The sequence below is a fragment of the Spea bombifrons genome, chromosome 2 (assembly GCF_027358695.1).
Source record: "Spea bombifrons isolate aSpeBom1 chromosome 2, aSpeBom1.2.pri, whole genome shotgun sequence".
Taxonomy (NCBI): Eukaryota; Metazoa; Chordata; class Amphibia; order Anura; family Pelobatidae; genus Spea; species Spea bombifrons.
Genome location: NC_071088.1, coordinates 83,005,710 through 83,018,615, shown reverse-complemented (window position 1 = coordinate 83,018,615; position 12,906 = coordinate 83,005,710). Strand labels below are relative to the sequence as shown.

The following is a 12,906-nucleotide window of genomic DNA, read 5'->3' as shown; positions in this document are numbered from 1 at the left end:
CCTAACGTGGCTATATTCCTTACCATGGAGACCGCGCTGCCTTGTAACCCACCCTCTAGTAGAATGAGCAAACCAATAACACCTCAAACATATATAAATATATAAACAAAGACTAATCTCAATATGTCCACTGTAAACCGGCAGGCTGTAAAAATAAAATGCAGGCTAAAAAAGTATACGGAATCCAAACAGCGCTCAGTGTATGGACACTATAAAAAAGGAAAAAAATAAACCAGCCTCTATGCCTGTATAGTACATGAGTGAAAATAAAGCAAATATCAATATAAAAAATGTAAATCAACAACTGAAAAAAGTGATGTACATAAATAACTATGAAGGAATTGCTGAAGTGCAAACGGAGTGACACAACAAATGATGACGACCTGACTTCTTTACAAAAGGTGAGTGACTACACATAAGTGAAATCACAATATAATAAAATAAAAGCTCACAGCACCATAAGTCCAGTGAATTGTCCAAAAACCTAAAAGACAATTAAAAAACACAATGACCTAGTGCAATATGTAGGTGCAAATAAGCAGAATTGGCAAATAAACTTGTTTATTTCTTGGACTGAAAATTGAGGTTGCTAACAACATAGGAGCATAGGGTAATAGGCTAGAATGGCATACTTGCCGCTACAGCTACCAATATTAAAAATCAAGCAAGCTAATTTTTTATTGAGATAATGATGTGGGTGTCCCATTGTCAACTATTGCCATGTCCATGAAAAGTCTTGTGGAGGTAATTGATGCCTATGGGGCCTGGCCAAAGCGCACCAAAGAATGCCGCCATGGTATTATTGGAAGCACCAGTGCAGCTTTTGAGCAAATTGCCAAAAAATTTACTTAAAGTGCTCCCCAAGAGAGGCCAGCAAAAAGAGACTCACCGGGTAGATCAATAAAATACATGGCATGAGATGCAGAAGTCACTGGTTTAGACTTTAGACCCATTAACTAGGTTCAGAGCCCATCCCTAGCATCAACATATGGTAACGTTTACCCAATACCAGACACCTTTTGGCAAGAGTACACTCGAATGTGTGAGTAAAGGGCGCTGCTTATGTGTGACTTCAGGTGAAGAGCACCACTCCGAACTCTTAATGATCTGTACCCCACAGCACTCTGTAATTATACCCATCGTGTCTTTATCATATTCGGTGCGATAAGTCATGAGACTACTGCTATTGCTACACCTACAGCTTTTCCTGTGACCTCTTCATAGTTCCTCATTCCCCTGCTAGGTCACACGGCATTGACGATCATCCCACTCGTTTGGTGGCGATGTGACCTCCCACTACATACAGGGCTTGCACACCATAAAACCCCTCCTATCACCTGGGCGGGTTATTGTCTTCTACTCCGCTATAAAACAGTTATCTTCTCCCTTGCTTCTCTTCCTCGCAGTGACATCTAACGCCGCAGCCCCCTCCGGATCCCTGCCACCCACCATGTCTTTCGGAGCCATCTACAATCCAGTAAGTGTTCTCCTTACTTACTAACGTCCCAGCTCATCGGTCACTTAAGGTGCCGTCTACAGTAGGGGTCGGGTTCCTAAACTCCAAGAGAGTAACGGTATTAACCAATTAATGTCTAGTTCTGCAATCAGTCTCTTTGCTGGCCGTTGCGTGCGTTTAGATGTATCCACTTTATCGATCTGTTTTCTCGATCTCTTTCCATGGATCACTGCCAGCGACAAATATGGTTTTCATTAAAAGTCATGTGATGGTGTTTAGGGGGAAAAACCCAGTTTCCTAGCGGAACTTCCTGCATAGAAAAGTGCATTTTAGTAGTATCGGTTCTGCTGCATATCAGATCCAGGCATCACCTGAAACAAAGCTGGATGAGTGTCAATGTGTTACAATGAACTGAAGTTTGTTACCATGTGTAGGGGAAATGCATTAGTCAATATAGATTGTCGGCAGTATAGGTTCTCTGGTAATGTCATAAACATACATTTTGTTTATACAGAGGTATATCTCTTAATAGGTGTTTGCAAACGGAATTATTCTTAAACTGTTTTATTTTTTTTTATTTTTTTTGTGTGCTGACACTATTTTTTTTGGTTTGTGTTCACTCTAAAGGGTTAATTGGGTGAGGTCTATAAAGCCTTTCTAATACCAGATACTTGATTGGAAAGCCTGACCCTTGTGTCTTGGTCAAGTGTCACTCACCACCCATGGGGTGCCTTGATGAGGCAGGTGAGCTTATGATATTTTGCCAAAAGCTAGTACTGAAGCCTCCTATCAATTGAAAATACAAATTTTGTAAGTTTGGATTGTTGGAAGTTTGTTCTCCTTTGACAATGATATTTATTGAAATGAAAATCTATTGCATCATCATATATGAACATAACTCGTCAGATAAAAATTTTGAATAAACAAAATGTTGGGAAAGAACGTTCTCCATGTGTGTTACAGCCAGAATACCACATATAAATTGCCTACTCAACTAAAACCGCCTTTACTAAAGTATTAAGTAGGCTCTCAAGCCATCATATTTGCTTTAATATATATAAATAATATATTGGAATTGCATAGTTTGATCACCATCTCAAAGCTGGAGATTTAGATAATAATCTTCTACCTATAATTGTTTCGGTGGGAAATCTTACTAATTAAACCTGTAACCAGACAGATAAGGAAAGAAAGGTAGCCACATTTAATGATACACTTTGTAGCTAACAGAAACAGATTTCACTGGTGCTCAAATACACTCAATGGTTTTGTTTCAGGAACTTTCTTTGGGCTCATAGGTTAACATACAATAACATTAAGATGGGGCAGCTGGCTGTGGTTGGGAAGGTAGCAGGGAGTGAAAGATGATAATCGCTATTGAACACCACCTATTATCTTATTTTATCTTAATATATTTTTTTCTCCTTGATTGTTTATTTTGTTTTTACCAGTTAACTGATGGCTTCAATCTACACAGTAACTAATCTCATAATATTTTGTATGTATACAACTCTGCACAGTTCTGAAGTTCTTTACTGTTAAACCAGGGATGGCCCATTGATAGACCTTGTGCTACCTGGGACCAAGGATGAAATGCTGCCCACCAAAACCAAACCTACATCCATTGTTGTATCATGCTTAATAAACTCGCTCTCTCACCCTCTCGTTCACGTTCTTTTACACTCTCACACTCTCCCTCTATGTTTTCCTACTAAGTCCAGTGTCCCTGTCTCCTTTCCTGTAGCTCTGCTTTTGCCACTTGTTCTTTCTTCATCTGCATCTCTGTGAACTTGACCTCCTGAATCCTATATTTGCCCCTCCCCAGTTAACTTTTACACACACTCACATTTGCACAGACTTACACACTCATGCCAACACACATGCTCATGCACACACTTATACCATACACCTACTACACATACTCCCTCTCACACACACCTACACATTCATGCTCATACACATCCATACGTCCTCATTTACCCTCTCCTTCTTTCCCTCTCTCACCTCCTTACCTCAACCACAGTTTTCATATTTAACCACAGGGTCACGTAACAGGGTCACATCTGCCCCTTCTCAGTGCGTCACTTCTCCTGGAGCGCTTCCACAAAGACGATCTCCCCTGTTTGGAGCAAGAGGGGAGAGGCTGTCCTGGTGGCGCCGCCTTTTTGCAGGAGTGCAGGAGAGGCCAGGTGTTTCCGATAGATTTGCAGAGAAAAGGGCCAGCTCGTGGTTAAACACAGTGCCGTCCACCAGTATGTAGTTGTAGAGCTAGACTGACTGGAACCCATGAGTAGGAAACTAAGCGCTCCAGAGCTAGTTAAATGTTTGTCACAAATTCAATGACTTAGGGTAGCTTTTAATTGATTTTCATCTATAATTTTAAGACAAGGGGTACCTGCATAGAGATCTAAAATAGTTGTTACAAGTCAACAGGAGCTGGCAGAAATAATTATCAAAATGTGATACCCTGCCCAGTGTGTTAATTCATCTCGGAATTAGCACATCTTGAGGACAAATCCCCTGTGAGTTATACGGAATGAACCTAAATAGAGGCTTCTTTGGCCCTTATTGCTGTGACGCTTTTGGTTAGTATTTTCTCAAATTATGGTTTATATTAACTGTTTTATACTTCTTCAGATTATGTGTTAAGGTAAACCTGTACCTCTAGCTCAATCATTATTCTTTATGCTGTTAATGGTAAATATTAGACTACGCATGGGTGACAATACATGACTCTGGTTATTCAAACACTCCTTTTGTGTGTTGCAGCCTGTTCCTTTCACAACACCTTTTCCAAATGGACTCAGTGATGGGAGCCTTGTTGTCATCACAGGCACGGTCCTTCCTTCAGGTGACAGGTAGGTTTATTATGTTGTTAACCATTACATTACATTTATTTATAAAGCGCCGGCAGATTCAGCAGCGCTGTACACTAACACCACTCCTCCCCTGAGTGAAGATTTCACCAATGATAAGATTACTTCATTTTCACTGTTTGATGTATTTTGCCTGGGTGCTGCCCTAGGCTTTCCCCAGGACAGTGCTTCACCCCCACAACTGCCACTTAGCTCTGCAACTGCTGTCCACTCTGCTGAGTGTCTGGGTATGATGTCATATCCTGTCAGACTGCATTTTAAGAAAGGGCCCTTTGTAAACTATTTTGAACTGGCACAGTGAGACAAGGTCGCATGACCAAACGGCAAGCTTCAGTGTGTGTGTGTGTGTGTGTGTGTGTGTGTGTGTGTGTGTGTGTGTGTGTGTGTGTGTGTGTGTGTGTGTGTGTGTGTGTGTGTGTGTGTGTGTGTGTGTGTGTGTGTGTGTGTGTGTGTGTGTGTGTGTGTGTGTGTGTGTGTGTGTGTGTGTGTGTGTCACAGACAAGTTGTTTGGGGGGCAATGATGGCACAGACCAGATGTTGAAGTTGGGGGGGGGCTGTTTCTAGTTAAGCCCCCGGGTACAGTGCTGCATAGAGTGTGGGTCAGTTACAAGGGATATATTTGATCTTCTCAACCGACCCACAGAGCAGTGGCACATCAAAATACAAAATACATCCTGCTGCCGTCCCCATAGAACTGTCTAGGCCAAAATATGCCACCGATGATCATTGCATTAATTGTCGGCATTTGTTATTTTTATTTCCACTGTGTTAAAGTTGTGTGAAGACAATTCAAAATTAATTTCCACATGTGGCGCCGCACAAAAATGTAGTTTGCAATTCAAAATATATTTTCCAAACAATTTATGAGGAGTCTCATGAGATATGAGTTTGTGTTTTTCTGGGATTAATACCAAAGAGTTTACCATAAAACAGCAAATGTTTCAGTTTCATTTTCTTGTCACGTGAGTGTTCTTTTGAAATATTATGAAGGAGGCAAAAGTTTACATGGTCAAAGAATGTCAGGGTTTAGACATTCAACAGTACTAGGATGATGCATATAGTTATAAAAGTGTTTAAAAAGAGCAGAGTAGGTGGAACAGCACTTTTAAAATGTTGTCATACATGAATGGTGGCATGCTTAGTCTAAAAAGTGCTGGAATATCAAAAATGTACTTTTTTTTTTTTTTTCTTTTCTTCAACTGCTTGATTCCCGAATGCCCAAATGTTCAACTTTTGACATGCTTATGCTTTTAGCTCATTGTTTTTGGCAGACCCAACTGTATTAATGAATAGCCTTCCCTGGTGTCAACAGCTTTTTAAATCTCTGTATTAAAGAGAATGTTAACTCTTTAATAGTGTAGGGGGGCTATAATTTGTTCTAGCAAAATTCCTAGCAAACAGTAATAAAGTTGGAAGACCAACTGTGCAGAATAAGCATGGTTCATTGTGGTATATAGTTCAATGTGCAATGCTGAACAACCTATTCAACATTAAGTGAGTTGGTTAAAAAAAAAAAAAAAAAAAATTCTGATTTATCTATATTGTAGGTTTGCGGTAAACTTTCAGTGTGGACCCAAGGAAAATGATGATATTGCGTTTCATTTCAACCCACGCTTTATTGATGGTGGAATTGTTGTCTGCAATACCAAGGAGCATCAGAGCTGGGGCAGAGAAGAAAATAAACGTGAAATGCCTTTCCATAAGGGGCAGCCGTTTGAGATCCGTGTCCTTGCTACACACCATAGTTATAAGGTAGATTTTGTGTTAATTATTGTCAAAAATAATCTGGCCATTTCATATGTTTTTTTCCAATTGTATTAATTGCACCTTTCTTTCCTTTTTGCCTTTTTAGGTGTCTGTAAATAGGAATCACTTCTTGGAATACAATCACCGGACTCCCCTGCATAAAGTCAAGATCTTAAACATTTGTGGCTCTGTTAGTCTAACAAGTGTTGATATCCAAGCACAGGGGGTAAGCCTCATGATATTTTAGTTTTATTGTCATTCACAGGCTATGGACATGACATTACATCATATATACAGTACCACCACCTTGGATTGGTTTATGCTGTAAATACATGCTAGAAAAGAAAGAAACCTTTAAGAGTAAAATTCTTTTAAAATGTTCTGATATTCACGTGTTAGTAAACGCTCAAAGATTTTGGCCTTGTTAAGTAGCTTTTAGCATATTTCATTCATCTTCTGCTTTAAAGGAAAAATCACGCCTTTTTGCCATTTATTTAACTTGGAAGCCCCCTTCCCTTAAGTATAGTGTTTCTGATTCATGTCAAGATGCAGTGGACAGGTGAGTAACTGAACAGTTTCTCATTGTAATAATGCTTGTGTTCTCAAGAGAGCAGCAGCAAGACAAAGTTAGTTTCTCTTCCCGATCAGGGAAAAATAGCATAAATACTCCTTTTAAATCAGAAAAAATGCCATCACATATGCATGGGCATATAATCGTAAGCTACTTGAGTTAACTAATTACCTCTGCGGAAACTTGTACTGGTATGAAATACATAGCTGCCCAGCATTTTTAACTTTCTTATTTCTTGTAGGCAGGATTCCCAGGCCAACAATTTCCTCCTGGCCAAATGCACAATGTAAGTTCAGGTTTTTGGATACTCTTTGTTTATCATACTGCACAGATAACGTAATACTGCACAGAAAACGTAATCCGATACACACCTTACCTGTGTTCTGTCTGTGATTAGTCTTTATGTCCACCGGTTAATAGTTGATGAGGATCTAGTTTTAGCCATTTCGGCACCCATTTATACAGAGGGGATTTTACTAACGTCATTCTAATTCAACTTATACCAGTGTACGTTATGAAGGACCTACCAAGTGAGCTTCTTCAACAACTGAAATGATCCAGTGTTTGCCCTTGTTAATATAAAGTCCACAATAATTGTATAATATATTTGGCTTGGAAATAACTCCACGATCCTACCTAAAATCACAATATTGGCCCTTTTGCTTTGGTGAAGCGTCATGTACTTATGCCACTTCCATGGTAGCTCTATACAACAATAAGCTCCACTGACCAAGAAATCATGGTCTCGAGTATTGGTATGTATAAAATAAAGTGGGATTTTATAGAAAATGTAAATATATATACCCTTGGGAACTGAACTTTTCTGAAAGCAACTTAAACACTAACTTAAATAATTGTATTTATATATTTTTTAGCCAGTGTACCCACAGCACCCAGGATTCGCGCCACAACAATTTCCCGGTGGGCCCGCTTTTAATGTAAGTCATAGATCTATGGGATACTATGTCAGTTGTTTGCATTGTCACACAATGACTTCTTACAATTTAAAGTTTCCCTAAACTAGCTTTATAGGTCCATTCGATATAGAGTAAGATCCATAACTTCACTAACCCCTGGCACAAGATAGGCGAATAGCGTTTCACCATTAACCATTTCAGTGCCTATAAGGCAAGCTGTGCATTGTCATTGGATAATAATTATGCTCTGTTAGGTAGTTTTTTTTATAAGCTGTATTAGTTTTGTAACATTTGTTCCCCTGCCCATACAGTGTATGTTTAACTCAATACCCAGTATTATGGAAAGATGTTCCTTCCTGGTGACCGTGTCGCTGGAATGTTTCGTGTATTCTCAGTAAAGTAAATCTTCTTGATATGAAGTAAATCACTTCTGTTAAAAGCAAAGATTTGCCTAGATCCTGGCCCATTTGTGTTTTTCCAAGGCCAGGGTGTTTGATACCCCTGATTTAAAGATTTCTCTCTCAATCATTTTATTTCAATTTCATCTTTTTAGCAACATATACTAAATGTCTTTTCTTTATAGCCAGGGTTTCCTTCAGCTCCAATGCAGTCTGCAAATTATGTAAGTTGTTTGAATATATCTGCTATTTGAATGTACAAAATTTCACTCTTAAAAGAGGATATCCTGTAAACATGGGAGGTGATTACCACTGCAAAAGGACACATACATATAGATATATCATATTAAAATTATATGGATGAATAAATGGGAATATTGAAAAAAATGTTTGTAGTGTCACATCCATGTAGTCTGGAGACTGAAAAATACACAATCCCATGAATATTCTGCTATTATAATAATCATCTAATATGAACTCCTGATAAGGGCCATTATCAACAGAATAATAAATCTATGCAGTTATAAAACATGTTTTCTCTTAGTTAAAATAAATATACACACGTTGGATTGATTACTTCGCAGTGAAATTGAATTTAGGGAACTGCTGTTGTTCAGTTCCCACTAACATGCTCTTCTATCATCATAAAAACTTTCATGTTTGGACAACAAAATATTTTGGGATTTTTTTTTCCCAGTTTCCTGTTGCAAGCTTAATTTGTTTAGGTGTTATCTGTAAAAAGAATGCTGTACCAAAAAAATATTTTCCTGAAACATAAGTCATTATTACACATTAATTTATTTGTTGTTTGTCTAGACAATGCCATACCAAACCAACATTTATGGAGGTCTTTTTCCATCAAAGACTATTGTCATCAGAGGAACTGTTAATGGGCATCCCAAAAGGTAACGTTCAAGTTTTATTTTTTATTTTTTATTTTTTTTTTTTTTTTGTGATATTGAATCAGCGCCAAAACACAGAATAGTGGAATAGCACCCAAAATGTAAATTTGATTATTTTTAGATTCCATATCAACCTGAAATTCAGTGGTGGGACAGCACTACACTTCAACCCTAGGTTTGATGAGAATACAATTGTGCGAAACAGTTTTTTGAACAACAGCTGGGGGAAGGAGGAACGTCACTTGCCAGGTCATGGAATGTGTTTTGCACCAGGGCAAAGTTTTGTGGTAAGTTCATGTATAATGATTGTCTGTGTAACACTTACACCATTTAAGCCCTTGACTTTTTTAATGGTATATAAATATTTTTGTGGTATACTGCCAGACGTTTAGGTATCTTACTTGACTCATACAGAATCTGGTTTTTATTTAAGTGTAACTCTTTGGACCATATAAATCTGTAGACTTCATACAGCAGTTAACTTCAGAATAACATCACAGTGGTAGCTCCAGTGCTGCCAGCCTTCTAACAAGCTCTAAGCTATCTGTATGGGCACTGGTCAAACCTAGACTACAGTCCACAGGGATCTGGGAAAAAAGTAGGATGTTTTTTAATGCTCAAAGAAACTCATGCCTCCTCCTTTAAATGCAGTGTTCCCTCTAAGCTGTGCGCGTGCATATAGCATTTTTAGAGAGCGCACATGTCCAAAAATTGTGTGCACAACAGTTTTTCCCCAATAAAAAAAAAATATATATTTTTTTATATACTTTATGTGGCGTGGATATTGTGCGCACAAAATTTTGGCGCTGGGAAAATTTTTGCACAAGAGACATTTTCTGCGCACGCCACCTAAGAAAAATTAGATGGAGAGTTGTTCATAAGTAACGCGTACTCATGACCAGTGTACAAAATGGTTTATTCACACTACAGAACCAAATATCTTTTGTTTGTCCCTGCAAAAAAATGCTAAAATGTAAATCTGCACCAAAATACTTTGTGGCATGGTGTTAACGCGCCTTCCTTTTTCACAGATTGAAATTGTAAGTGATCATCATGCTTTCAGAGTGAATGCGAATGGGCATCATGTGTGTGACTTCCAACACCGGGTCCACAACCTGCAGCAGATAGACACTCTACAGATAGAAGGCGATGTGGTGCTGCAGCACGTACAGATCTAGAGCTTGGATTGGCTAATTTGCACATCTTCCTCCTTTTTCTTCGCTTCTTTTTTATGTTTTATGGCATTCATTAACCTTATGCATATCTCCATAAGTATTTGTTCTTTTTTGTTCAGTGATCCATATAATTCAAAACATTAAAATCATTTTCTATAGCAAAAGGAAATCTACACACCTTACTTGATCCTAATACATTTATATCTGTACATTTATCCAAAATGGCTTTTGTAACGTTACATAGGTGATTACAATAACTCTTTTTGGTATCTTAGTTAACACTGCTTTTAACATCCATTGACTACAATTAAGTACTACACCATACGTTTTATAAGACTAAAACCTCCTGTTATAAAGTATTTCATTGGAATTGCTCTGAAAAAAAATATTTTGGAAGTTGGTTATAACAATGCAGAAACAATCCTCATGTTAGGCAGCACTCAAATTCCTGGTGCCTGAGCAGAATCCAAACCAAGCTTGAAAAAGATCCTGTAGTTGGGTTGAAGCGTTGCCATGTGGTGGAATAAACACTTCAATCCAGTGTTGAGTTATATTGTTTTATTCTAATTTTGTAATAGATACAGTTTTAGACTTTTTTTTTTTTTTTTATCTGAAGAAGAAAATGTTATGATCAGAGCTTCACATCCACAGAGTCTTCAGGCACCCAGTTCCATTGTGTCATTCCCAGTATGTGCATTCATTGGATAGACTTATACAAGAGGGTGCTACATATGCACAAACAAAAAAGTGGCTGGTAATATAAAAAAAAATATAGCACTGCCAGCTATAGACTATAGGCCAGTCCAAAAAAAAATGGCAATGGCAGGGTCAGAGTACTTTTTCATGTGAGTATAAGCCCAATCAACCAGTGTGTTCAAGTGTACCCTTCACCCAGAACACCATGGTGATACGCATCCAGGGCCTAGCCTGGTGAATTCAGTGGTTATCCCAGCAGCACCCTAAAGTTTTAATTTATATGCTTTTTTTAGGGTGTGCTTCCCTTTTTGTATTTGCATTATTATAGGCCCCCCAGTATCCCACAGCGCTGCTTAAGGGGCTGGTTACAGGGGAGATCTTTGATCTCCTCAACTGGCCCGTTAATACCATGGAGGGTGTGCAGATTCAGGGTTCGAAAGGTCCGGAAACATTAGCAGAGAGAAATGTCCCTTGGATTTTGCAATGAGTAAATCATCGGTCACTTGACCTCCAAGAAGGAAAAGGAGAGTGAGAGAGTGGGATGTAGGCTGAAAAGTGCAAGTTTTGGAATGTAGCAAGCCTATACCACAACCCCTTCTTTCACTAGGTTTGGGAGTGTGAGTGAACCCTCCATAGGAGAGAACAGCTAGATAAACCGTGTTAAATGGTGTTAGCTAGCTTTCAGTTACAGTGAGAAGGTATAGGCAACTAGAGATAAAGTGATCATCTATAGCTGTTTTAAATTATATGCAGAACGGACTTTCCAAAGGGAAAAGTTGAAAGGAGGGCAAAAGAAATGGCAGAGTATGTGGATAAAGTTACTGAGATTCTTGGATTTTGAGTAGAAGGTGGAAAAGAAGGGAAGTAGAGTATTGATTGAAGGAGTACTTCCTTATTTCTCTTTTGTATTTCCTTGCAACCTTCGTGCTGAACAACTTGGTGAACTTCCCTGGTAAGCTCTTTGTTACTGGCACTTAAAGGGAAAGGGGCACACAGATGAAAAGTGGCCTGTGCCTCCTTAACTATTTTATGTCCACTGCAAAGTAACATTAAGAAGCAAAACCATAGAGACTGATTTATACCGGTAATTATTTATTAGGGGCAATAATAAAAATATATACAGATTACTTTGTGTACAGAAAAATATCACAACAGTGTATATAATTACAGACAAAATGAGGGAACAAGTGTCACTACTCAAAATATCAAAAAAACAAACAGAGTAAAAGGAGTTAGAATACACAGTGGATGTTTTATTCCACTGCTCATTGCCTTTGTAGGCCTTACAAGGTTCACGTAATAACATTTTGACACTGATATTCACACTGGAAATTATATCAGAAGACAAAAAGTCTATTGAAAGCCGCATCATTTCAATGTATTGGTGTTTAATGCCATTAGGACTCTTACTGATTGTATATTTCTTAAACATGTGGGCCATGAATGATTAGGATCAGGGAAAGTTCTAGGCGCCCTATAATTTTACAACCTCATGTAGAGCATTCAGGGAAAAGTCATTCATGATATAGTACTTAGGCTAGGTTTCCATTTGTTTTTTTTTTGCTAAAAACGCCCATAAAAACGCCAATAGCGCCACCTGGCGTTTTTTTTGTGAAAAACGGCTGCAGCCAGATGTTAGCTGTTCTTCAATAGGAAATCGCAAAATGCCATTTCCACTTGGCGTTTTTCTGTTTGGCGTTTTTTCAGTCCTCTTTGGCGTTTTTCTGCTTTTTTGGGCTCTGTGGCAGTTTTTCAAAATCGCAGCATGTTGACACTGGCGTTTTTTGCAAGGAAATCTTGGCGTTTTTCTCCAATAGAAGTCTATGGGAGAGAAAAAACACCATGAAAAAGCCATGTGGGTTTATTGCCTTGGCGTTTTTTATGGCGTTTTTTCCACAGTTACAATGCAGAGGATGGACCCAGTATCTGTGTGTCCTACGAGAAATAGGCTGGAAAAAAACAGTTTCACACAAAACAAAGTCCTGGACTGGTTCATATTGAATTTTACACCATTTGGAACAAACATGCCATTACAAACAAACCAACTGGATCCTGCGTGCCAAAAGCAACAGCAAACAATTTGCACCATCATTTGGGGCCAATCTTCCCAGAGGAGCAGACATTCGAAATAAAGCATGCCTTACAAACCACAGAAAAGAGACAAAAGGG

General features: G+C 38.5%; 1 protein-coding gene across 1 annotated transcript; it reads left to right on the top strand.

Annotated features, from left to right (window-relative positions):
- The first annotated feature begins 1,320 nt into the window (after window positions 1-1,320).
- On the top strand, window positions 1,321-10,582 carry LOC128472971 (galectin-9-like). Its single transcript, XM_053454964.1, has 10 exons — window positions 1,321-1,477; window positions 4,226-4,314; window positions 5,880-6,084; window positions 6,185-6,304; window positions 6,891-6,935; window positions 7,525-7,587; window positions 8,150-8,188; window positions 8,781-8,869; window positions 8,988-9,153; window positions 9,898-10,582. Exons 1-10 carry the CDS (start codon window positions 1,451-1,453, stop codon window positions 10,042-10,044), a joined length of 990 nt encoding a protein of 329 aa, XP_053310939.1. The 5' UTR covers window positions 1,321-1,450; the 3' UTR covers window positions 10,045-10,582.
- The last annotated feature ends 2,324 nt before the right edge of the window (window positions 10,583-12,906 follow it).

Coding starts and splice junctions, on each gene's coding strand:
- LOC128472971 (XM_053454964.1), top strand. CDS start 1,451: ATGTCTTTCGGAGCCATCTACAATCCA. Junction 6,085..6,184: donor CTACACACCATAGTTATAAG/GTAGATTTTGTG, acceptor TTGCCTTTTTAG/GTGTCTGTAAATAGGAATCA. Junction 6,936..7,524: donor CTCCTGGCCAAATGCACAAT/GTAAGTTCAGGT, acceptor TATATTTTTTAG/CCAGTGTACCCACAGCACCC.